This window comes from Dioscorea cayenensis, chromosome 18 (genome assembly GCF_009730915.1).
Source record: "Dioscorea cayenensis subsp. rotundata cultivar TDr96_F1 chromosome 18, TDr96_F1_v2_PseudoChromosome.rev07_lg8_w22 25.fasta, whole genome shotgun sequence".
Taxonomy (NCBI): domain Eukaryota; kingdom Viridiplantae; phylum Streptophyta; class Magnoliopsida; order Dioscoreales; family Dioscoreaceae; genus Dioscorea; species Dioscorea cayenensis.
In genome coordinates, this window is record NC_052488.1 from 18,475,027 (window position 1) to 18,501,840 (window position 26,814).

The 26,814-nt window shown below is 35.3% G+C and overlaps 1 protein-coding gene and 1 non-coding gene across 2 annotated transcripts; both read right to left on the minus strand.

Moving 5' to 3' along the window:
• Nucleotides 1-12,558: 12,558 nt before the first annotated feature.
• LOC120283191 lies at nucleotides 12,559-12,696 on the minus strand. Its single transcript, XR_005543189.1, has one exon. It is a non-coding gene; the product is annotated as a small nucleolar RNA Z247 (small nucleolar RNA).
• An 8,802-nt stretch (nucleotides 12,697-21,498) lies between these two features.
• On the minus strand, nucleotides 21,499-25,721 carry LOC120282389 (65-kDa microtubule-associated protein 6-like). Its single transcript, XM_039289194.1, has 11 exons — nucleotides 25,110-25,721; nucleotides 24,256-24,459; nucleotides 23,806-24,063; nucleotides 23,461-23,676; nucleotides 23,235-23,390; nucleotides 23,001-23,160; nucleotides 22,782-22,933; nucleotides 22,580-22,667; nucleotides 22,433-22,506; nucleotides 22,286-22,360; nucleotides 21,499-22,149 (listed from the first exon to the last, which is right to left on the minus strand). The coding sequence occupies exons 1-11, from the start codon at nucleotides 25,191-25,193 to the stop codon at nucleotides 21,805-21,807; spliced, it is 1,812 nt and encodes a 603-aa protein (XP_039145128.1). The 5' UTR covers nucleotides 25,194-25,721; the 3' UTR covers nucleotides 21,499-21,804.
• Between the last annotated feature and the right edge of the window lie 1,093 nt (nucleotides 25,722-26,814).

The window sequence follows — 26,814 nt, forward strand, 5'->3', positions numbered from 1 at the left end:
TCCACAATTTTATTTTGGGAAATTTTCAAAAATAAACTTTGTGGTTGTCGGGTTTTGTAAAATAGGGACAAAAACGAAAAAAATTTTATTTATTACCCTGTGGTTTCTCTGCGTGACAAAAATAAGAAAAATCGGTCGTTAGTACTTGCTTATGTGACAAGGGCAAAGTTGTCATTTAACATAAAAAAAAATCATAAGTTACTCTGAGTTGGCTAATCACCTCGAACAAAACCCAATTGCCATCCTCCATGATTGCCATCCTAGATTGCTTGGGTTTTTTGGATCATTCAAGCATTGCAACTCCAAGGTGCTTTCTCCCTTGCCCTTATTTACCCTTCATTTCTCTTCCACAAGCAAAGGTGATTTTTTTTTTCAAAGTTAAGATCCAATAGCAAGAGGGAAACATAACATAGTCTGAAGAGGGGAATTAAGGTGGAGAGTCATCAAAGCATGTAGGTGGAACAAGGTGGCAGGTGTTTACAACAAATTTTGAAGATTTTTATACAAAGCATGTAATTATTAGTAATAGCATAAGTTGAAAATGTTGTTGTCCAATAAGTTTGTTTGAGTATGGCTTACAATTAATGATTTCCAATTTTAAAAATCTCTTAATCACTTGTGTAAGTAATTTTGAAAAACCATCAACAAGACAAGATCATTTGATCATTTAATCATACATTTACCTGTAATCAGTTTTATAAAAATAGCAGCTCCACATTAGGATCATAACAACCATTAACAAAGCCACTCAAAGATTATTTAATCATTTAATCATATAATCACCTATTTGACAGTGTATAAAAAACATAAAAGATTATATACAACTTGAGAGAAGTAGCAATAACAATGTAAAAGAGCATGGATATTGCTCTAAATTATATCATCAAAACCATCAAGTTTTCATCAGAGTCATAACTCTGAAAACACATTACAAAAACCATTTAATTCAGTCTTGATAATTATCACCAAGACAGACTCAGTCATATATATCCCACAATGCCACCAGACATACAGTACAAACTATAGAAGCTGGACATGCCTTTTAAACTATGTGACCCTTCTAAAGTTGTTAGAGCTTGTTGGTTGGATAAATGGCCCTTGTGCCTTGCGAGGAAACATCTTTTGCACACTTGACACAGTGGGGGCATTATATGTTGAGGCCTGCTTGCACCTTCATTACTTGCATGCTGCAATTTAGTCACAAAGAATTTATTTCTATAGATGTGCATAACTAAACTACAACACACTAAATTATTTAGAAAACAAAAAGGAAGAAGAAACAAGAACAAAAATGGTATCATGGATCAATTGAAAACCAAGCATAAAACATACAGTATGTCGTCCAGATTCTGGGTTTTGTACTTCCCCTATGGTTGTATTTTTCCGGGGACTCCCTCTTTTTGTTGGTGGGATCTACAATCAAGCACAACATATGTCATAATCATAAAAAACAACTTGGGAAAAATTTAAATTGGATTTAAAATGAAACTATGCTAAAAGTTACATTTCTTGGGATATATGCCCCACTATCCTTTGCCTTTTGAATACGAGATCTTCTTTGCCATGGTGTTTCTCCTGTAACAGCAGCACTACATCCTCTTATATTGTGCCCAACTTGGTGACAATTCCCACAAGTGACATTGCCACCAGCCCTTAAAACCTTATATGGATTGTTTGATTCATCAGGATTCTTCTTCCTCTTCCTCTTAGGTCTACCTGGGGGCTTTTTCACAATCCATGGATGAATGTCAGGTAGGTTTGTTTTTTTCCCAAGCATCCTGGCTGGGAACTGGTTGGATGGAATTCTTGTACACCTCCAAATAAGTTGCCTTGGTGCAGAAGTGGTGAACATATAATTCTGGCTTCTCTCTGTTGCTGTGAATGGCAGCTATAGCATGTTTGCATGGAATTCCTGTGAATTCCCACATTTTACAAGTGCAGGTTCTATCCACCAACTTCACAACTGATGTGGTGTCATAAAAATCCACTTCATATATTCCTTGGCAAGCAGGTGTGCAGAAGCAATTTCTGCTATGTACCTTAAGTTTTTCAAGCAAATCCTGATAATTAGGACAAATGCTACCCTTATATTTTTGCATGCCATTCAACTTTACATAAAATCTCTGCATTAATCTCTTCCTAATCCATTCAAACATCTTCACAATTGGCAAACTCCTTGCCTTCCTAACATATGAATTAAAAGACTCACAGATGTTGTTTTGTAGAGCATCTGATTTAGTATGTGGTGAAAAATAACACCTAGCCCATGTATGTGGATCATGTTGCAAAATCCATTTGTATGCATGCTCATCCAACTCCTTCATCCTAGCCATGTGCCTCTCAAAAAGCCTTTCAGTCCCAGCAGATGCTGCTGCCCATAGTAGTTTCTTATACTCAACTCCCATGAATTTTTGTATGTAGTTTTCATAGATGTGTTTCACACAAAACCTGTGCTCCACAGTAGGCATCAAGTCACTGAATGCTTGTATAAGTCCCTGAAAGTTAAACAAATTAAACACATACATCAAAACCAAAAATCAGCAAACTAGTTTGTAATAATTTAATCAGGTCATACCTTCTGTTGGTCAGACATGAAAACCCACCCATTATCCTCTGGTCTTCCAAAATCTTTACATAGAGCATTTAAGAACCAAGTCCATGATTCCTTGCATTCAGAATCAACGCATGCAATTGCAAGAGGGAACATGTTCTCATTTCCATCTCTTGTTATGGCACTTAACAGATTCCCTCCGATTGAAGTCTTTAGAAAACATCCATCCAAACAAATCAGTGGCCTTATGCCTGAAAAGTAACTTTGTTTCTGTGCTCCAAATCTCATATACATGCATTGGAATACAACTATCTCTCTTGGCGGTGCTGGCATACCTTCAGCTAGCCTTCCTTCATTCCCTTCATTGTCCTTTTGAATCATCAATGAAGTCTTGATCTTCACCAGACTCCCTGGATTTGTTTTTCTAATAGTCTCTGCATAATCATACAATCTTTTGTATTGGCCTTTCACATCTCCTAATATGATGTCATTTGCAATTGCCTTGACCCTATAGCATTTTGAAAGGTGCACATCAGCTCCACATTCTCTACTAATCCTTTTCTACATTGTTGTTGCATCCCAACTGGGTCATCCCTTATGTCTTCAAGGTACCTGGCTGCTATGTACTTAGTGCTCACTAAATGGACTAATTTTTTTTTTGGGCAGCTATGCTCTGCCTTGAAGGTCTTGATTTGGAATGAGGAAGTATCTTTGTATCTTGATGCATGTATTTTGAAGCCACAAGCATCTTCACAAACTGCAGTAACCCTTGATCTAGTGTTCTTTGTTAGTTTATAGGAATACCCTCTTGCAATTGCCCATGCTCTAAGTGCTTGTCTGAAACTGTTGGGGCTAGGAAATTTCATGCCTACTTCCAAATGTGGCTTTTTTACATCATTGTCTTCATTGAAGTCAGTGTACACATGGTTGTTGTCATCATCAGACCCTTTTATGCTAATCAAGTCCTCATATTGTGGAGGTTCATTAAATTCTTCTACACCATCCTCTTTCATATATTCCTGGTTAGCAAGATTTGGTGCCCCTTCCATGTTAACAACATTGTCAGCATCATTTCCACCATCCCTGCCATGATCAACACCTGAGCAATGTCCAAATATGTCATCCTCATCTCCTACAAAATCATCAAACAACCAGCTAACATTACTTAGCCCTGAATCATCACTAATATCATCATCACTTGACAAACAAGTGGCATGGTATGTTCCATCTGAGGAACAACTACTATTGAGGTCACGTTTGAAATTATGTGGGTTACTCTTAGATTCTGCTGCATTGTCTTTTCCAAAGTAATCCTTTTCCATATTTCCTGTGTCACCTCCCTCCATAACATTGCCCATGTTCTGTTGTCCTTGCATTCTAGTAACTTCATCACATACAACCATGGTTTGCCCATCATTTGCATTAACTCCAGCAGGAAAAACTGCCACAGGAGAGTTATGCTCAACCATAAAAATATCAACACTATCACAATCACTATTGTAGTATATCATATTCATAGTGTCTGCATCATTCAAAATCTTCTCCACTCCATCATTGGTAGGTAGTCCATTAATCTTAAACCACAATCATCCACCTCTTTCACACCCAACATCTAGAAAATAATCCAATAAAGTGAAAAATGATATATAGTCCACATCTACTGACTTAACTATCTTAACATGACCTCCCTCATACACCATCTCATCCTCATTCCTCCATCTTCCTCCATAGTGAAGGACAAGATCAACATGTGTTCCCATGAGCCTGTGTTATTAAGTCAAGTAATATACATGAAGTACAATATTACACCATGAAAACTAAAATAATGGTTCACATTCAAATCATTTTAATATATATGACTTATGGAAATAACACTCACAAAATTCACAGCAAAGAACATAAATGCAGCAGAAATTAAAAAAATCAATAGTCATTAAAAAGGTTCATTAGTCATTAAAAAATTAGAATGGAATAACACTCACAAAATTCACTCACGAAAAAATTAGAATGGAATAACACTCACAAAAGGTTCAAAGAACATAAATGCAGCAAAAATAACACTCACAAAATTCACTCACAATATAGAATGGAATTTTGTAAAACATAACACATCTAAAAGGTTCATTAGTCAATAAAAAATTAGAAAACCACAACTATCAAATTATTTCAAAAAAGTAAACCTCATAAAATCAATTAAAAAACCAGTTAACCACATTAGTCATCTCACAATACACAAGGTTGCAAAACACTCTTTCTCATTTGAGATTGGGGAAAAAGAAAACTTAAAACAATACACAATTTCATAGTGTAATTATTAGGCACAAATATTAAAAAAAAGTCTCACAAATGATGCCTAAACTGTAGGGTTAAGATGCAAAATTGCAAGAAACATTACCTGCAGATGAGGACGGGGAAGGTGGAACAAATGGAGGTGGAGGAGGGAATGGAGAAGCACTCGGACAAGGTTTTGATGTCCCTAACAAGTGACAGCCACCTCCTGAGAATATTGGAAAACCTTTAGCGATATCACGTCTGATCGAATGAAAAAAAACCCTAGCTTTACTTTTAAGAAGAAGAACCTCTTCTCTGTCTGAACATTGGGTGCCAATCGAGGTAAATTTCTTTCAACAATGAAGGTGTGTTTAATTAAAACATTAATTAGCAACTCAAAAGTGATTAGCCAACTCAGACTAACTTATGATTTTTTTTTATATTAAATGACAACTTTGCCCTTGCCACATAAGCAAGTACTAATGACCGTTACAATTTTTCTTATTTTTGCCACGCAGAGAAACCACATGGTAGTAAATGAAAATTTTTTTGTTTTTGTCCCTATTTTGCAAAACCCGACAACCACAAGGTTTATTTTTGAAATTTTCCCTTTTTTTCCAACTAATATATATATATATATATATATATTTGAGGATATGTGAACGAAACACATGTCTGGAATATGTATAGATATACAATTATTATCTTAATATATTTGTGCCCTTATTATATAAGGGTTAAAGCTTGACTCTATTTTTTTACAAAGACATAAAAACTTCGTTTCTTTGACAAAGACATAAACATCGGAGATCCAATACTAATAGAATATGAGATAACAACAAGAAGTTATTAAGGTACTATATAGGAGTAGTAATCAAACTCATAAAATTTGGGAGCCAACGAGTGATCAGATGCTAAGGAGGCGAGTGATTTTGAGGTGTTAATGTCTGAAAAACAAATAGATGCAGTAGAGAAGAATAGAGAAATCCCACACTCTCACTCAGAGCAGTGTTCTGTATATATAAGTTGTATGATGAGTTACAGTTGACAATAGAGATGGCTATATTTAAGGAAATAAACTAAGGAAATGGTTGTAAGTCTAGCAGATCATATCCTAGAGAATAGGTCAAGGTACATCATGCAAGTAGTGACAAACTATGACTATTTCAACAGCCTTCCTCATTCTCAACTTGTTAGAACTAGATTGAGATTGCACTTCAAAATGAAAATTGTTGAGTTTCCAAGGGCTTGGTGAAGATATCTGCCACCTGGTCTTGAGAGGATATAAACCTAATTTCAAGCATCTTGTGAGCAACTCGTTCGCGAATAAAATGAAAATCAACTTCAATATGTGTTTGTTCGTGCATGAAACATTGGATTTGGCAAAAGATAAATTGCTCCCAAGTTGTCACACCAGAGACAAGGTGATGGACTGAAACACTCCAAGTTCTCGAAGTAGCAACTGAACCCACATGACTTCTGCTATGGCATTTGCTAATGACTTGTACTCCGATTCAGTACATAATTGTGAGACAATTGCCTGTTTTCTTGAGCTCCATGAAATCAGATTTGGACCAAAGAATATTGCATAGCCTCCTGTGGATCTCAATCATCTGAGCAACCAACCCAGTCTTCATTAGAAAATGCACTAACAAGAGTAGATGCAGACTTCTGAATTTGCAACCCGTTTGTAGAAGTAAACTTGAGATATCGAGAAATCCTCTTGACTACTGTCCAATGACTGTTTGTTGGTATATGCAAGAACTGATACACCTTATTAACTGCATAGGAGATATCAGGTCTTGTGATGGTCAAGTATTGTAATGCACCAACAATACTTCTATATTTAGAGGCTTCAATTGCAGTCAGTGGCTCACCAAGTGTTTTGGAAAATTTTTCTGAAGTTGTCATTGGATTAGTCATAGGCTTGTAATTCTCCATATTTACTTGATGAAGTAGATCTAGTATATACTTGCGTTGGGTCAAAACTATCTCATTCGACGCCTTATTTACTTCGATGCCCAGGAAGTAGTGCAAGTTGCCAAGATCTTTAACTGCAAACTCCTGTTGTAGTTTCTTTAGTAGATGATCAGTGGCTTGAATTGAGAAGCTTGCAACAACTATATCATCAACATAAATGAGTATGTAAATGAAAACTCCAGACTGGTTGTATATAAATAACGAGGTATCAGATTTAGCTGGAACAAAACCAATGTCTTGAAGTTTTGAACTTAGCCGTTAGTACCATGCACGAGGAGCTTGCTTAAGTCTATACAATGCTTTGTCAAGTTTGCATATATGATTAGGATGTTGTGAACTTTCATATCCTTGTGGTTGGCACATAAACAATTCTTCTTCTAGAAAGCTATGCAAAAATGCATTTTGAGCATCCAATTACTTTAGATTCCAGCCTCGTGACAAAGCAATAGAGAGAATGAGCAGAATTGTGACAGGCTTGACAACAAGACTAAAAGTATCTTCATAGTTAAGCTTATACCGTTGTTTGAAACCCTTGGCTACTAATCGTGCCTTGTAGCTATCAATAGTACTACCTATCTTTGTTTTTAGTTTGAAAACCCATTTGCAATCAATTATATTGATTCTTTGTCATGGTGAAACTAGTATCCAAGTTTTGTTCTTGACAAGACCATCATATTCCTCATCCACGGCCTGCTTCCACTTAACATGACCGAGAGCATCAATGTGACTCATTGGTTCATGTATTGATTCAATGTTACCCAGAAAAGCTCTTTGTCTGGAGGGATAATGTCACATCCACCCCTTCCACCGAGGTAAATGTGGCACCCATCAATTAAAAATTCCTTTTTAATTGGAAACCTGACGCTTCTCAAAATCAAATCAGACTTACAGATTACAATTTACAACTTTACACTAACTACAGGTTCAAATACATAAATACAACAAGTATAACTACTCAAATTTGCGGGTACAACCGCTACAAGATCACAACACCAATAACAAGAAAGAAAGAAATGGGGGACCCACTGCAGTCCTGGACTCAACCCTGACTAGCTCTATAGTCGAACAGTGATCTACTAAGGTCCTTCTCCTGCAACTATAGCACATTCAGTTGGTCGATAGTGGCTCAATAATTTCAAATAATTTAAAAGTAATATACATAAAGCATATAAAGATCAATTTCTCAAATAATTTTCCCAACTTTCACAAATACCAGAATTTTAGAAAAAATACAACTTTAAAGAGCTTTTGAAACTGAAATTCAACAGAAATCAACATCAATTCGATTTTCTCATAAAACACAAATTTTGTAAGAGACTGCCCTCATCACAATTCAAAAATAATATAAATCTCAAATTCAAAATAAAGCAATACCCAACACTCACCCAGCATAACACGGTCTAGAAAACTCTCTAAACCTTCGTCGTGACCGCGGCGGCTAGGTTCAGAGCCGTCAAGGAACTCATGTCCTTAACGTTGACCCATCGGTTCACCGGTCGGTGACCCCCAGCTACCCGATGAATATCCAGTCAGGGCTCTATCCTCCCACCTGAACTGGCCCTCGTAGAAATCAACACTCAGGTCCACCACGCCACCTCTAAAGGCTGGCCCGTGGGGACCCACTACTGCAGTAGTTAGGACTTAGCCCGCCATCACCGTCCAAACCATCAAGTAGATACAACAATAATACAATCGGTATAAATCATATCACAGGATCTTTATCCAGGACAAGCATTCACATCTCGTAAATAAACATTATTTTCCACAAAGCCAATGCCAAAAGTATAACAATGCATAATACCAGTAAAGCCCAGATCCACGTTACCATTCCTATACCAGGAATGAAAACCAATTTCACAAATAATGCCGATGAAACATTTTTAATATGCTCACATGGTTTCACAACTCATTCCAAATTAAAGCATCTATACCCATCAAAATAAATACATGCATTGAATAATTAAATCATATATACGTGTATTTTCACTATTTAAAAATACATATAATTATACAAAATCATGTGTATCAATACGATAGTCATGACACATCAATGGCAAATGGTTATAAATATATTTCAACAGTATACGTAATTAGACATAATAAAATGAAATAATTAAACCGTTATTTCCAAAATACTAGCCATTAAATAATTATTTCAAAAATAATAATAATCAAATAATTATTTCCAAAATAATAATAATTTTCTAATAATTTAAATAATAGCCACTATCAACTCACCTGGTCTTCCTTGGTTTTTTCCTATACCTGAAACTCCCTCCCAAGCCTAATCAACACCTAGCAGGATAACATAATAAAAATAAATAATTATGACAACTAAAAACATAATTGAACCCAACTGGAAATACATGAAATCAATAACCGACTCTCTAATTGGCCTACTCACTCCAATCGGTTCAAACATGACCTTGCATAATCAAACTGGTCTCCAATTGCACTTAAGCCAACTCAATTTGGACTAGACCATTCTGAACCAACCTGAACCAACCTCAATTCCACTGAACCAAGCTCAAATTCACTGAACCAAACTCAATTTCACTGAACCAGGTTTAATTAAACCAACCAGCCTTGAACCAACTCCAATTCTTATACAAAATCTGTTGAACTAGCTTGGTTCAACCGAACCCAAATTTTCCTTGAATTGGTTCAACCCAAATTCTTAGCCCAACATCCAAACCAAACCCAAATCAACTTCAACCAATTTAATTCAACCAAACCATTCAAGTCCAACCACACTCAACTTGATTTGATCAAGCCCAACCAGATCAATTCAATTAAACCCAACCACTTCAATTTTCATCCAAACCCAATTCCAATTCAATTAAAATAAACTTGGTTAAACCAAATCAAACTCAACTCAATCAATTCAATTCAATTCAACTCAACCAAATCAAACCCAACTCAATCAATTCAATTCAATTCAACTCAACCAAATCAATTCTAACTTGGTTTGATCCAACCAAATCAATTTGGCTAAATCCAACCAATTCCAATTCAACCATCATCATTAACACCTTAATCATCATAATCATCAACTTAATTATCCAAACCAAACACTAATCTCGGTGCTACAGTAATGCTACAGTAAATCCAAAAATCTCATCTCCATTTCAAGCAAATTTCATCACAAATACAAGGTTTTCAACACAAAAAAAATCATTTCATAACAACACCCTCATAAACTCCATCATAATTTCTTCAAAACAAATTCATTATTTTTTTTTTTAAAATCACCCAAAATACATACATCCAAACATACACAAACATTAAACAAAAACTACACCAAAGAAGACCCATACCAAGCAAGTAACCACTCCGGCGAACTCCCTCCGACGATCTCCAAATTCTCCACCTCAAATATCCAATTTTCCCTTTTTATTTCTTCTTTTTTTTTTCCTCTCGCGGGTTACTGTAGCAAATGAAGGGAGAAGAAGATGAACCATCAAAATCTAGATTTTTCTCGGACTAAAGTTTTCAGCCGAAATTTACTTTTAGTCCCTCAAAATATAATTTCTTACAAAACAGTCCCTGAAAAACTCACCAATGGTCCGTGAATTATGAAATAGTATTCTCAAATGGTCCTTTTAAATTATACAATGGTCCCTGGATTATAACAAAATATTTCAAAAAGATCCCTACCGCCTTACCTTTCAGTCCTTGGTTTCCAGAAACATTTCATAACAATCCTTTTTCTATTACTCTTTAACCCAAAATCTTTTAAAACTGTTACATTTAGGTCCTTAAGTTTTCCACTTGGGGTTTCTCAACAAGATTACTCTGTAGAAAAATCTTACTACCACTATAGTAATACCGTGAATATATTTTTCAACAGTTATCCACAGGTTTAGGGTATTACAGATAACAAACGGTGCCTTCAATGAACTACTTTGGTGTTCGTGTATTATCCTTTAGACGTGTCCTCATATGATGTTGTGGTGGAGCTTGTTCATGTGATGCAGTGGCAGTATCAACATCCACAGAATCATAATCTTGGTTCCCATGCTGAGAGATATCTACAAAAGTTGAGTCCATATGCAAAGTAGGTATGGAATTATTCTCCAATTGGCCATTCCCATAAACAAGTTTAGCAAGAACAACATGAGTTGGTTGAGATTGAATTGGTTCAGATATCAAGGGAAAAAGGACTGAAGCAAGAGTCATAGAAGTATTAGGAGGAGAACGACTATTGTTATTTGACAATGGTAACACATGCTCATCAGAGACCACATCACAAGGAATATAGCCACGTCCAGTTGGTATATGAAGACATTTGTATCCTTTGTGAACATTGTTATATCCTACAAACACACATTGTTGTAACTAGAATTGCAATTTATGAGAGTTGTATGGTCTTAGATTTGGCTAACAAGCACAACCGAAGGTCCTTGGAAGTTTATAATTTGGTTTTGAACCTACAAGGCTTTCTAAAGGAGTAGAGTAGTTAATTACTCTACTATGGAGACGATTGATAAGAAAACAAGCTGTTTGAAAGGCTTCATACCAAAATCTAAGAGGCATAGATGTTTGGGCAAGAAGTGAGAGTCCTATGTCAACGATATGTTTGTTTGCATTCTGCAGATCCGTTTTGTTGATGGGTATTAGGACAAGAAACTCGATGAGTGATACCTACTTGTTTAAATTAAGCCCCCCTCCCCCCGGCAAAAAAAAAAAAATCAGTTTGCATTCAAATAACTTTCTTGTTAAGAAGTCGTTCAACATGTTTTTGAAACTGTAGGAAAATTTTCGGTACATCACTTTTGCTTTTCAATAGATAGATCCAAGTGAATTTACTGAAATCATCAATGAAACTTGCATAGTATTTGTATCCACCTACTGATATGTGAGCTAGACCCCAGACATCAGAGAATACAAGGTCAAGAGGAGCACAAGAAACATTATTTGAGGAAGGAAAAGGAAGCTGATGACTTTTGGCTTGTTGACAAGCATCACAAACAACATTATTATTGCTCAAAGAACATGGAAGATTATTTGACTGTAGGACATGTTGAACAATTGAAGATGAAGGATGTCTAAGTCTACAGTGCCATTCGTTTTAAGATAGTTTGACATTGTTGAAGACCCTTTTGGATGATGGATAGAGAACATGTGCAATTGAGTAAAGACCCCATTTGCACTTGCCTCTAAGCAGTAAATGCCTCGTGGCCCGATCCTTAACAAAAAGAAATCAAGGTGAAATTCAAGAAATATATTATATGTAGAAGAAAATCGTTGGGCAGATAACAAGTTCCTATTCACTTGAGGCACATGAAGAATGTTGTATAGTTGGAAAGAACGATTGAGAGTTTTGATTTGTGATTGACCAATATAAAGAATAGTCATACATGAGCCATTTATAGCCTGAACTTGATCCTTGCCATGAAACTTCTCCTTGATTGTTAACTTGTCGAGGTTGCTAGTGAGGTGGTCAGTTGCACCAGTATCAACATACCAATTAGGATCAATGTTGTAGGTGGGAGTTGTTGCTACAGCAGCTACCCGACCATCTTGTGCCTGATAGGAATGATTAAAGCGATGGTATCACTTTAGAGCTGTATGCCCATGATTGCCTTAGACTTGACACGCTAATTTGCTTTCATTGCATACGGTGAAGTTTCCTAGTTATTGACCACCTCTGCCACGACTGCGGCCTCTTCCTTGACCCCCTCGATTACTTCTTGTAACACTATTTGCTGAAGATCCACTTATCTAAAGAGCTAGATTCTTGTGCTCCATGCGCATGTCATAGCTCAGTAAATGTGCATAGAGATCATTGAAGGACATTAAACCTGTTCTGGTGGTAAATAATGTCACCAAGAGGTCAAAATTAGAATCCAAACCAGCAAGTATGTAGGTGATAACTTCCTCATCTCGAAGAGGTTGACCAATGGTAGTAAGTGTGTTTTCAAGGCTCTTCATCTTGTTGAAGTAGTCTAACACAGAGAGCTCCTTCTTTTGTGTGGTAGAGAGATGCAACCTGATTTGCATAATTCTTGCTCTGGATTGGGAAAAGAACATGCGCTCCAAAGCCACCCAAACATCAAAGGAGGTCGAGAGGAATATGACTTGAGAGAGAACTTCCTTTGAAAGTAAGGACATGAGCGCACTAAGCCAAGCTGATCTTGTTGTAACAAGACATTGTATGCTGGATTTGAGACTTGTGTCTCCCTTTCAATCATGGCCTATGTAATCTTCTTGGCGGGGCAGATGATTGTGCTATTGACATACCCTAGAGGCTGTTGGCTTCGGAGTTAGGGCATGAACTGAGGCTTCCACAGTAGGTAATTATTGCCGGTAAGCTTGATATTGATAAGGTGGTGAACCAATGGAGTGGGCAGTAATCTGGCAAAAAAAGCATTGGATGAGGTGTTGATCATGGAGCTAAAAGTAGACATTGTTCTTGTGGAAACATGGCTCGGATACCATAATAAAAAAATAAATAGTAGAAATAGAGAAGAATAGAGAAATCCCAAACTCTCACTCAGAGTAGTGTTCTGTATATATATATATATATATATATATAAGTTGTCTGATGAGTTACAGTTGTTGACAACAAAGGTGGCTACATTTAAGGAAATAAACTGAGGAAATGGTTGCAAGTCTAACAAATCATATCCTAGAGAATAGGTCAAGGTACATCATGCAAGTAGGAACAAACTATGACTATTTCAACAATGTCCAACTTGGGGACTGGCAATTCCTGAAGGCATTTTGCTTTTTCTCAATGTCTCTCAAAGTGATTCTCCTTTCAACATCACCAAGGCTATGGTTTTTGGTTTTAAGCACGACTTACATGAAGTAAGATGGGTGTGGTTTATGTAGTTGCCAATAATATGATAGCAAATGTCCTTGAATGAGTCAAAGATAACTCTCATTAACTATCCTTGTTATCAGCTAAACCTCAACTTTTTTTACATGTTGTGAGTTCTATTGCATTTCTTTTGTTCTTTTTTTTTTTTTGAAACAAAACTAAATCAAACCAAGAAAAAACAAATTGAGTTGGATGCACACATACTTTTCATCTTGTACCACCCCAAACACTCTTCATTGTTTTACATCACAAGCATAAGCCTTTGCCAATTTGTTTTATATACTCTTCTTTCTTTCTCAAGAGCATGATATCACATCGGAAGATCATCAGAAAAGCTCATAAATTCATTGAGAACATGGCTTGGAACTTCGACAACATCTAGAGGCATGTTCTCTCCAGAGATCCTCATACAAAACTCTTGTGCTGAGTACCTACTTGCATCATCATGGCTTGAAAGGCACCAACCCCCAGGCTTTAAGCGATGCATTGCCATTGTTAGATTTGAAGATTTCTAGACCAACATCTTCCGCATCACCAATGGCTACCATTCTCCCATCCTTTGTGGTCATCCCATCTCCCAGTTTCTCAGCAGGCATATATTTATAATATATATATACATAGAGAGAGAGAGAGAGAGAGAGGAAAAAGGGGAGGGTATATAAATGAAGCTTGGGGTGTATGGAACTATAAAAAGATTAGTTGTTGATGATAGGGCCCACAACACGTGGACACAGAGTTGAGGTGAAGATAGTAACGGGTGATAGTTAACGAGAGTTATCTTTAATTCATTCATGGGACATGTCATCATATTATTGGAAACTACATGAACTACACACATCTCACTTCATGTAAGTCATGCCCTTCATTTTTTTCCCACTTAGGAAATTTTTAGTTGTTTTTTTTTTACGAAAGTGACAAGCACCGCTCCACAAGGGGGTGTCAAAGGAATATTGTGGTACATCAATTACAGTGACCTAACAACCTCTTAGGGATTTACCATGTGAGACGGATTAACACACAAGATAATTAAATCTCACCACATGCGCCCAAGATGATATCTCAATGACCACAACCCCACAATAGTAAATCCCCATGTCTTGCAACTCTGGAGGGGTGAACAATACGACTCCTTCCATATGGAACCCTTGTGAATAGTATATAAATAGTACATATATAATATTTCTACAGTATCTCTACAATATGTTTACACAGTATTGCTTCACTAGGGATCCGATATTGCACCACTCACCCGTCATTTTTGCTGGCTTAAACTAGTAGTGGGCATGGGCTGGTTAGCCGGCCCAGCCGACCCGACTCGTCGGGTTATGGTTCATCGGCACCCCCGACCTGGACTCGACCTAGTAGGGGTATACAACCCTCCAGGCCGGGTTGAAGCGTCTAACCCGGCGGGTCTGGGTCACAGAGCCAGACCTGGAACTGGCCTAGCTCTCTATTGACTAAGCGGCCCGTGCTGAACTGGCGGGTGGACCAGCCGAACGGACCCGCAGGGCTGAACTGCAGGGCGAACCTGTTGGGTTGAGTTTCTCATGCTTCATTCCCACCATCATCTCTTTCGCTCTTGAGTGAGAAATTGGGGGGAAAATGACGCTTTGCTTTGAGCTTCGCATTCCCTTCCGTCCAATCTCCACCAATTTCAAAGCAACGAAGAAGATTCTAAGTTCTTACAAGGCTCTCATGCTCCCGGCAATCGTCAGACGGTGACGATGAAGAGTAATGTGATGTGACTCTTAAGGATGTAAGAAGATAAATAGATGAATAAATAAATAACCCCACAAAACTTTATTAGCTAGTAATGGCCTTTTGTAGAACTTTTTAGGTACAACATCTATTTAAATAAATAAAAGCTAGATGAGGTTGATGGCACCTTTCTTCTTTTCTTTCTTTCTTCCTTCTTTCTTGATTTATATTATCCTCTAATAAATTTAATAATAACACCACCAATTTCATATATCTTGAGGATTGTTGACACCATGTTTAGTTATGAAAAACATGCAAATTGAATCTTTGGTGCTGAAAAAGAAAATAACATAGATAAATAATTGAAAGAAAATAAATAAATTTATCATTGGTTTGTCTTTTTTTTTTAATCTATTGATTTTTTAAATAAATATAAATATTTATTCCCTGAATTAGTTTGTTGTGCTAGAAATTAAAGATGAAAAAAAATTATTATGCGAAGTTATGGTCAAACTTAATTTTTTTTATAAAAAAAAAATTTGAAACATCGACCAAGTAAAATTTATTGAGAATCAAACATTTTCAAGTAGATTCAATTGATGTGATTCACAAACTCAACTTTTTGTTTTTGTTTTAATTCCAATTAATATAATCTTCATTGTCCCACAACCTAACATCACAAGTTCACAACCACCTTAAATTTCAAAAGATAAGGAAAAAAAACAGGTACCAAATAGAAAAGAAAATATATATTATAAACCCTAAAATTAAGCATGGTAGAGAGCATGATCCTTTGTTCTTTTGTAAAGCAAAGAATCCAAAGAACTGTGAATTGGAATCTCCTTCTTGTGCTTAGCTTTAAGTGATGCTCAGAGTTTAGTAGAGAGAAAGATGGAGGCTGGATGGGCCATAGCCGGTGAAGCCATGTCTTTCAAATTCGATGTTGAGGGACTGGTTCTAGTGATGGATCTTCTTCTGGGAGTGAGAGTTTTCAGTGGTGATTGAGAAAAAAGATGGAGAGATGAAGGAGGAGAAGGTGGCAAGAAGAAGAAGAGAAGTTTGGAATGGCAAAGAAAAGAGCACTTGGCAAGTAGGACATCTTTTCCACTAGACAAGCCATCTTGATTCCTGACTGTCATCTTGTTTCTCAATAAATAAACAAATACATAAATAAATAAATTAATTAATTAAAAAGCTTTGCTGGGTTGTTTTGAGAATACTATTTATTTTATTTAATATATAAATTTTGGAGTATTTATTAAAAAATATGGGAGATAATGAGCTTACTTGCGGACAGGAGGATGTGGGCAAGGTTTAGAAATTTAAATTAATTACCAAAAATTCAGAAAAATTTCAAAATACACTAAATTCGAAAATGAATGGCTTGTACTTAATTTGTTTATCCGTCGAATCAAGTTGCCTACATATCCTTCTAGGTGTGAGAGAAATCAAAACCCACATAGTTCTCTTACCTTGCATAATCGGTTAACCACTCACCTATTTATTAACATCTAGGTTTTGGTCGGACTAATTGGCTGTTGTCACACCAGGTGTGCTCATCATGCTATCCGTGTAGAAGAAATCACTACCATATGGACTTTCTTGTTCTGCTTCTTATTGCTAAATTTGAGCAAGCTTCAATAATCCGTGCAAACTTGAATTTCAATATTTTGTGAGGTCAACTGCGAACGTGTCATATCTAACATATTCCCATCTGTGCTAAAAGTCTGCTCGCAAGCTACTATAGACATAGGGCACGCAAAAATATCTTTTACCAGTAGTGAAAGAATGGAGTACGGGTTTCCATTACCCTTCCACCAATGGAGGACGTTGAAAGTCATGCATGTGTTGATTTCTTCCGTGAACCAAAAGGTAGTGTTCAAATATAAGTCGAGCTCTGTATATTGTGATCCCCTTGGCTTCTTCTTTGCTTGTCTCTGCCGGAATGATTCTCCTCCACTACTGCTAGATTGTCATACTGCCTCTTGTGCAACTTGTGGAACTATATGGTTATATCTAATACAATAGCTATCATATAATTCAACATGTTGACTCTTAGGATTAGCAACAATTTCATTGACATCCACAATGTTGTCGGAGTCTGGTTCAGAATCTTGAGTATCCACGTCACTCATGGGCAAGTTTATAGCAAACAGTTGGGAATCTTGTCCTCCATTGAACCCTAAGAATTTGTAATATGCTTCCAAATATTCTTGCAAACTTCTAGCTTCTGCCTTGGATCAAGAACGAATGCAACTAAAGCAATAGGGGTATATTCTTATAATAAAACAATCATTTAATTTTCATAGAAATCAGCACAATAAACAATTGTGAATCTACTCTAAACTTCCAAAACTATTCAGCCATGCCAACAACACTATATAAAAATAAATGGGAAGTAGGGAAATAAACTTGTGAAAACAAATTAGTACACGTGTTAAAAATTGAAAACAAATCAATAATACGAGTAATAACTACCCAGTTATACTCATATAAACAAAAACCAACCAACGAATCATTAACAAACTTAGTCAACTATGTCCTATAGGGAAATGTTACAATAAGAAGCCATTAAGTAGAGTTCCATCTTGGTTTGACATCTTTAGGGAATTTTTTAACCCTCATGTTATGTGCTTTACAATAGCTAGCCCATTATTTCATGAGGGTCATGCTTTTTCCCAGATAAGCTACGACCTTCCTAATAGGGAGTACAAATTCTTTAAGCTCTTCCAAACCACCTTTCAAGCATAAGTTCAAAACATGACAAACACATCTTATATAAAAATATTTTCCACCACATGAAGGCCTCAAAAAATCTTCTAGAGGCCTAATTGAGGCCGTATTAGCGAAGGCAGTATCAAAAGAAATCAAAAAAATTTTAAACATTAAACCAAATTCTTCGATAACTTCACGAATATGTCTATAAATATTATCGGCGGTATGAGACTCGTTTAACACTCTAAAAGCAAGAACACACTTTTGGATATTCCACTTGTCATTGACCCAATGTGCCATAATACCCATAAAAGAATTTTCATGAAAAACATCGGTCCATACATTAGAACATAAAGAAACAAAAGAGTTAAAATTACTAAAATACTGACAAAGTTGTTCTCTACCATTCTTGTATTGTTTAAATATTATTCTTTGAATTGTCCTTCGTGTAACTTGCTTGCATGCCGGTTGCAGTGTGTCATTGATTCATTCTTGCACTTGACACCGTTCAGTGAAGCTGAACGGCAAGCGCTCAACGGAAATTGTCTCCGCAATTTTGTCCCTGTATTTTTCTTGTGAAAATGTAAATAGAGATGATTAAGAACCCGTACATTCATCCACAGTGAATCTAATTTGGGATTGTGATCCAGTATGTCCAAGATTGTCCAGGTGCTTCTTCTCCATGTGTCTGTTAAATGTGTCATATCCTCCTCCTTTAAAGGGCTTAAATTCTGAACCACAATAATTACATTTACCATGTGTTACAATGCCATCATTATTATACAATTTAGAAGAATGAGTTTTAAAATTGCTAGATTTGAGGGTTGTTTCCGTGGAGTTGCTTGCTTGTTTGGTTTGTGAGGGTACATCGACTGATACTGACTGTTCCATTAGGCTCTCAACATCCTTAAATGGATTGCTCTTTTCAGTAGGTGTGGGAGTGAAGGCCTAACCAACAATACTTTTTTCTCTCGAGCTTCCACCACGTGTAGTCATATTGTAATGTCTAAGAAAAACAATGATAAAAATAACAAAATATATAAAAAAAAAATTAAACTTACATATCTACAAATATTTACAAAAAAAAAACACTAGAAGCAAATATTTGCAACTAATAATTTCAATCAAGTCTACAAAAACTACAAATAATAATTTAATGCAAAAAAAAAACCACAATTCTAAACTAATAATTAAATTAAATATCAAGAATACAACTAACTAATAACTTCAATCACGTCTACAGAAATAATTTCATGCAAATATGTATTTAAAAAAAGAAACAAGTCTCCAAAAACTACAAATAATAATTTGATGTAATTTTTTAAAAAAAATTACAAGTCTAAACTAATAATTAAAATAAATATAAAAAATACAACTAACTAATAATTTCAATCAAGTCTACAAAAATAATTTCATGCAAATATGTATTTTTAAGAAAACAAGTCTACAAAAACTACAAATAATAATTTCATGCAATTTTTTTTAAAAAACCACAAGTTTAAACTAATAATTAAAATAAATATAAAAAAAATAACTAACTAATAATTTCAATCAAGTCTACAAAAATAATTTCATGCAAATATGTATTTAAAAAAAAACAAGTCTACAAAAACTACAAATAATAATTTCATGCAATTTTTTTAAAAAAACCACAAGTCTAAATTAATAATTAAAATAAATATAAAAAATACAACTAACTAATAATTTCAATCAAGTCTACACAAATAATTTCATGCAAATATTTATAAAAAAACAACTCTAAAAAACTACAAATAATAATTTCATGCATTTTTAAAAAACCACAAGTCTAAAATAATAATTAAAATAAATATATCAAGAATACAACTAATAATTTCATTCAAGTCTACAACAATTATTTCATACAAATATGTATTTAAAAAAAAGTCAACAAAACTACAATAATGAATTTCATATAATTTTTCTTTTTAAATAAGACAAGGCTACAAAACTACAACTAATAATTTCATGCAATTTTTTTTTAAAAACATAAGTCTAAACTAATAATTAAAATAAATAAATCATGTCCAACCTTGTTAATTGGCGAATTTCGAAATGAAAGAAATTAAGAGATAATCCAAAATTGCACCTCTCCAAGTCTCCAAGACTCAAAGTATCAAATTGCAATATTAAGAAGCTTTGAGAATGTTGAATTGGAATAATTAAACTCCAAGAATCCAAATTCAAAATCTCCCAATATTACGCCTTGAGAGAGTGAGATTAAGGGAGGATGAGAGCAGGAGAGTTGAGAATGAATGAGATTAAGAGAGAATGGGAGTCTTGGGAAATAATGATAATTGGTAAAAACAAAATAATGTAGGGATGAGGGGTATATATAGAAGTTTTTCAAAATTTAAATTTTTATAAAAAAATATTGAATTTTTTAAAATTTAAATTTTGAATTAAAAAAATAATAAAAGAAATCCCCAACTGCTCGTAAAGCAGTTGGGGCTCAACCTGTAGGCCAACCCGCCTGGTTGGAAAACCCCAATTTATAACCGGCCGGGTCATGGGATGGGGATTACTGACTCGGTGGGTCAGTTCCGGGTGCTTCTTCTTTTAGTGGTTGTCATAGTTGTATTTCTCCTTTACTATCAAAGGATCTATTGTATTTGCGTATTTTCATTTCTGTTTCTCTCCCCACGTTATAACCTTCTTTACTCGAGTGTTTTTTTTCTGTATCTTTTAACTTTCATATAATTGAATCTGATTTATCTATTAAAAAAAAAATTGGGTAAGCCACCTAAAATATATTAGAATGAAAGAAAATAATTGCATGTACAAGCGTAGGAACATAGAAGCTGGAATAAACGAGTAAATACATAATGTTGTACAAAATAATTGAAGTCAAAGTAAAACCACCAAAGGACCCAATAGTGATAGACATGGATGGGAAACACGAGAGAGCTTCGATGACCATCTAAGAGAGTTATATGTTCATGATCTCATTGTCAGTACAAAGAGACCAGAGTAATAGGGACCTTTGATTGAGTCCTGGTTAGAGGAAAGCTCCCACCAGCACCAGGCACCAGGAGGAGAGGTGCAAAAGAAGCCACAAATGTGAATGCGATTGTCAATGCAAAATCCCCATGTTCACAACATAGGTGTAAGTGAAAATCTTCAAAACTTAATTGCTTTTTTTGGCAAAATCTTTGTGACAAACACCAGAAAGGGAAAGAGATACATGTGATTGTTTTGGGTAGAATGGAGATTTAGTAGCAAGTGATAGAAATTATGTTCATAAACAGAAATTACAGAGTTCATTGAGAAATCTCCTGCATATAGAAAACATCAGCATTCAAGTAAATTTCTTCATTTGCTGCATTTTTAAGTTCCCACACACCACAAGAACATTCTCATGAAATTTCATACAATTATAAGCACAATAACATCAGGAATGAACATATGATCTCAATTTTCATCAAAATCACCAAAGACATGAAGCAAACAATGCATTTGATTGAAGAATACCTATCATCACAAGTTACAAACAACATCAACCTTTTTACAGGAATGGCAGCAATAAGAGTAAAGATTACAAGAACACAGCTCATAAAAATGGAACACATATAACTAATTCGTATAACCTTACAGTGAGCTCCTATAAACATATATAAATCCTATAAGTTAAAACCATGAAATATTATGAATTAATTGCTGCTGCCCAGAAATCTGCATCACTCTTATAGACAACTCACCAATTCAATATCTAAAGACACAATGTAGTAAATAGTTGTTTACATCTTTAGCCAAGAGGGGACTCGGGCTCTGAACCACTTATAGATGTGAAGGAAGATGTGTTATCGTCTTTTGAAAGGGCGACAAAGTTCAATGGTGTAGTTGATAAATGTCTTGTCTCCTTGAAGTAACCATGGTACCGACTGGAATATGAGCGGGGAGTGAGTAGTTCAGGGGTTGCACTACTAACGGAAAGCCGTCTAGATGTAGGAGTGGTAAATCCATTCTCACTTCCATTGACATGGTATCCACTGGCTTTCCTATTGAAACTGTTGCATCTTTTTGGACTTGGTTTAGATCCATACATCAATTCTTTCTCAGTTAAAAGCAGATTCTGTAACTTTTTTTGATCCTGCAAAAGGATGAACAGTCAATTAGTCGCTTAAAAAAAGGATGAACAGTCAATTAGTCGCTAAAAAAAGGATGAATAGTCAATTAGTTGCTCAAAATTCACTTCAAAGGATGAATGGTCAAGTTGTGATACTTACCCGTTGTCGTCTTTTTTCCTCTTCTTTTTGTAGTATAGTGAGTTTGTAATCTTCCAAAATCGACACAAGGCGAACCTGGAGAACAAGAACATGAGTTTAGAGTATCGTGAAAGTGCCAAAAGAAAAACTATGCGGAAAACTTCTTACCCCATCATACAAGAATGGAATGTTTCTTTCATCTTCCCATGCAAATGTTTTGCTGATCAGATTGTCTACAATAGCTGAACAAAGTAGTGATTTAGTTTCAACATAATTGAGCTAACATTAATAACACTCATTTGGAGCATCAGCTACCTGGGATTTTCATGACAGCTAACCGTGCCTTCTCAGCTCGTTTCAGGTTTAAGTGTGCACCTCTTCCAGCATGATACCTGTTACTATCCTGCATTTCATACACAATTTATCTCTAAATAAGCACCAACAATATAAAAAATGACTTGTAAAGCTAGTATTGTAATTAGCTTATAGGAGGATCACATGATCGAGAAAAAACAACCTGGTTGTAGTCTTCGAGCCAATTTTCTTCCTCACAAACTGCTAACCACTTGTCGATCCTATCCATAATATCTCTTCTGATTATAGATTCTTCTTTGGCTTTTATGATTTGTGTCTCAATGTTTGCCAAAAGTTCAGAAGAATCCACAAGACCTGCATAAAAGTAAATGGTAATAAGATACACTCAACTGAGATGCAAGGGAAAAAAACAGATACTTACCAGAATCTATTAATGCCGTAGTCTTCTCAGGTACGGTGCTTACATCAGGTTCAATGTGTGCCCTTCTGCATATTTCTTCTAATTCTAACCTTCTCCTGAAAACCAGTTCTTTCATTCTACTAGCTTTTAGTTTTGTAAGCCTCGCAACTTCAGCTTCTGTCTATCAAGGAGTAATTCAAATTGGACTAATTGTTTTCAGGATAATATTGTAAGCTCTGAAGGGACTTGAGATACCTGCTTGATAGATTCTGTTGAGAGCAAACCAGAACTTGTAATGTCCTTCTCCTTTAATTCACAAATGCAGGTAACTCTTGCAAAGCGTCTCCGCTCTTCATTGGTTGAATCCATCAAATTCCAGAGTTTGAAAAGAGACTCCACAGTTTCTTGCAACTATGTCACAGACGATGCTTTCAGATGCAAAGAAAGAATGAGAACCAAAAGTATGAGGATCTCAACTTACCTTTTGGAAACGAAGCTTCTTTTCTGTTTTTAACTTCATGATCACTGACGACAAGCCATCCAGTGTATTATTACTGATGTTTGTGTCTTGTTTGGATCCATTCTCATGCAAATAGGGATGAACTTCATTCACTGTCTTTGCAAAATCCAGTCCAAGCACACAGCATAAAGAATGCACGTCATTGACACCCTCAAGAACCTTTCGGAGACGGTCAGACTGGATGAACATATCAAGAAGTAAGAAAATATACAAATAATATCAAAGAATTAACTAAAACATTAATGTGAAAGGTATAGAGTCATTGCATTAGCGAAGAACAGACGCAATCAGGGTACAAGTAATTACCTTATCCTTCTGCAAAGTTCTAAGATGTGCTTGATACTCATTAAGTCTCAGCATCGACAAATTATGTTCATCCACACTGAAAGACGCAACATTACTATTCTGGTGAGGAAGTCCTGTTATCTCTGCATGAATCCTATCAATCTGTGCTTGTATATCGATAAACTGTTTGATTCTTTCCTCTTTCTCTAATCTCATATCTTCTAAAATAGGTATGACTAATGAAAGTTGCTCCTTTAATGGTGTCAACCTTTTCTCCATCTGCAAATTGAGATTCAAAAAGCAATCAATTTTCATATGTACATGATGGAATTCATGAAATCCATCAGTTAAAGAAACACATTAACTCCGAAAAGGAATTCCTAGCAATGAATCATTCATCTAACAAATCTAAGTTTCACATGCTTCAAAGAATTTTGTTAATAAATGGCATCAGCTTGTAAGAATTCGTACCGGGGAATACATGGGGTGCTCCCCAAGGGTAGCCATAAGAGCTGTGAGCTCTGCTTCTTTAGCAGCAACCTCCCGATGGAGCCGTGCCTTTGCATCATTAGCTTCATCGACCTTCTTACGGTAAACTTCCAGGCACTCCCTCTCAATGTCCATCAACATTCGGTCCTTGTCCGACTCGCTTTCTCCTATCTCCGTCCATATGTGCTGTTTCCATTGAGTAGAAATGCATAAGTGCATTTATTACATTGTCAAATTTCTAAAGCTCAGTCACATAATTTAAAAAGACAAGTGTAAAGAAACAATGGACTTTTATGAATAAAAGTTTTTCTTCTATGTATCTAATCACTATCAAGTGTCAAAGAGAAAAAATAAAATGAACTTGCAAACAAGAAGTTCCCTCATTCTTCTAATTTTCAGGAATAATTCCAACTTATCAGTTCCAAAAAAATGGGAACCACCTCCTTATGTCCATAGGAATTGATCCAAATGAAATTTCATTATATGCAAAGGAAACAAACCTCAAACTTCAAATCACCTAAAGAATTGCAGGAAACCATCATAAAAAAAAAAAATTGTGAAAATGAAAATTTTCAGATGATTAGTTTAAGCAAACAATTTCCTTAAGACAACAATCAGGAGGCACAGGACTCATTAAAGATTAAGATAAACTTGAAGAAAAAAACAGTCCAATTTTCTGCAAAATCAACCATAAAACAATACAAACACTACAAACAGGAAACCATTGAAAGAACAAAAGTAGGAAACATAACAGAGAATGAAAAAGTAAACAGAAAAATAGGAAACTCACAGGAGAAAAGGACTAAGAGAGACAAAAAGAAAGAAAAGCAAAGGACCTGAAGCTCTCTGAGCAAAGCCTTACAGCTTGTCTCCATGCCCACACTGCTCATCCTCCTCTCTCCAACTCCAAACCCCAACATTCCTTTATCTTCCTTTCCCAAAGCCCTCAAAAAGCACACATCCAACAGGAAGAGGCCACACAGCTTCTATCACAAACAAGAAAAGACACCATTTCCCTTTTCCTCTTCTTTAAGCCTTCCCTAACAAGTTTCCTCCTCCTATAGCTAGTATTCAAACAGAAAGTGACCTTCATGAAACCATCCCACTCAAACAAGAGTTCAACAGAGTATGAAGTAAAGAACCTTCACCATTCACTGGCCCAACAACAAATCAAAGAAAGGCAAGACAAAGAGTAGTTTTAGTGGAGGTTGATGCATGTAATGCAGTAGAAAACAAGCAAAGGTGGCCTAGCTAGAGGAAGATGGAACTGATGTTATTCACATCAACATGTGATTCTAAGGAGACTGGAAGAAATGGGAACTGGTGAGCAGTTTCTTAGGTAGTGATGACAAGGTGATGACAAACTCTTTGGCAGGGTTGGCAACTTGGCATAGTACAGGAAGAAGAAGGGAAAGAACAGAATCTTTGAAAGATAATTCATTTCTTCTGGTTGGTGGAGTTGTTTCTTTTTTATTTTGCAGACAAACCCTTGTAGTTTCCATTATTATGTTAAACTCATCTAAATTAGGTAGCATCTAACCAAATGCTTATCTTTGGTTGATGAAGTTTTGATTAGTTCCAATGATTTGATTAATTATTTTGTTAGGATGCATTCATTTATTCAAGGATTTGGGTAGTATATTGGGTTTGATTATAGTAAAATAATGGTCAATTATAAAGTTGATATAATCACATATTAGAAAAATAAGAAATTATCACCGGGGGTTGGTCCAAGTGATGGAAACTTAGATCACTTAAGCACATGATTTCAACTTTGAATTTTTGTGTATATAGAAAAACACTCACTAATAAAAAAAAAGTCTAGATTTTTATAGGGCTCTTAATATTTCATACAGAAGATAGTTTTTAACACTGATGGATGGTCACAAACTTAGAAAAATAAAAAAATTATGTTTGAGATAATATAAAAATTTTAAAATAATATAAATCTAAATTATAATAAAAATCTGATATAAAATTACATGTAGGAATTTTCCTCTTAAATTTTTATTTTTTTTATTTTTTTTAGAATAACCTTTTTTATCATGAATTTTAACACTACCATTGGCAAATTTTAAGGATAAATTAGACACTGATTGACCAATATAATCAAATCATCATGCATGGCCACCTTTCTTTAAAGAATTAGAACATGATCATAAATTGTTGTACCAACCAAAATATAATTGTAGAAGGTTAAGCATACTTGAAATTTTTATTCACACAAACAAGGAACATGAATAATTCTATGGAGGCATTAATTTATAAGAGCTTGTGTAGGACACCAATCTGATAATTGTTCAAACAGTGTTTTGTCCCTTCAAAATAATAATTTAATAAAATTATGATATATATAAATCCCATGTCTGCATGATATGGAACAAGCATGTAGGCCAATCCTAATTGGCATGGCTTTAATTTTATTTTATTTTTAAAGCAAGTAGGGTCAAATCCTAATTGGCATGGCTTTAATTTTAATTTCAATTTTTTTAAAAAACCATAAGTATATTAGTTAAATGATAAAAGAAAAAAAAAATCATC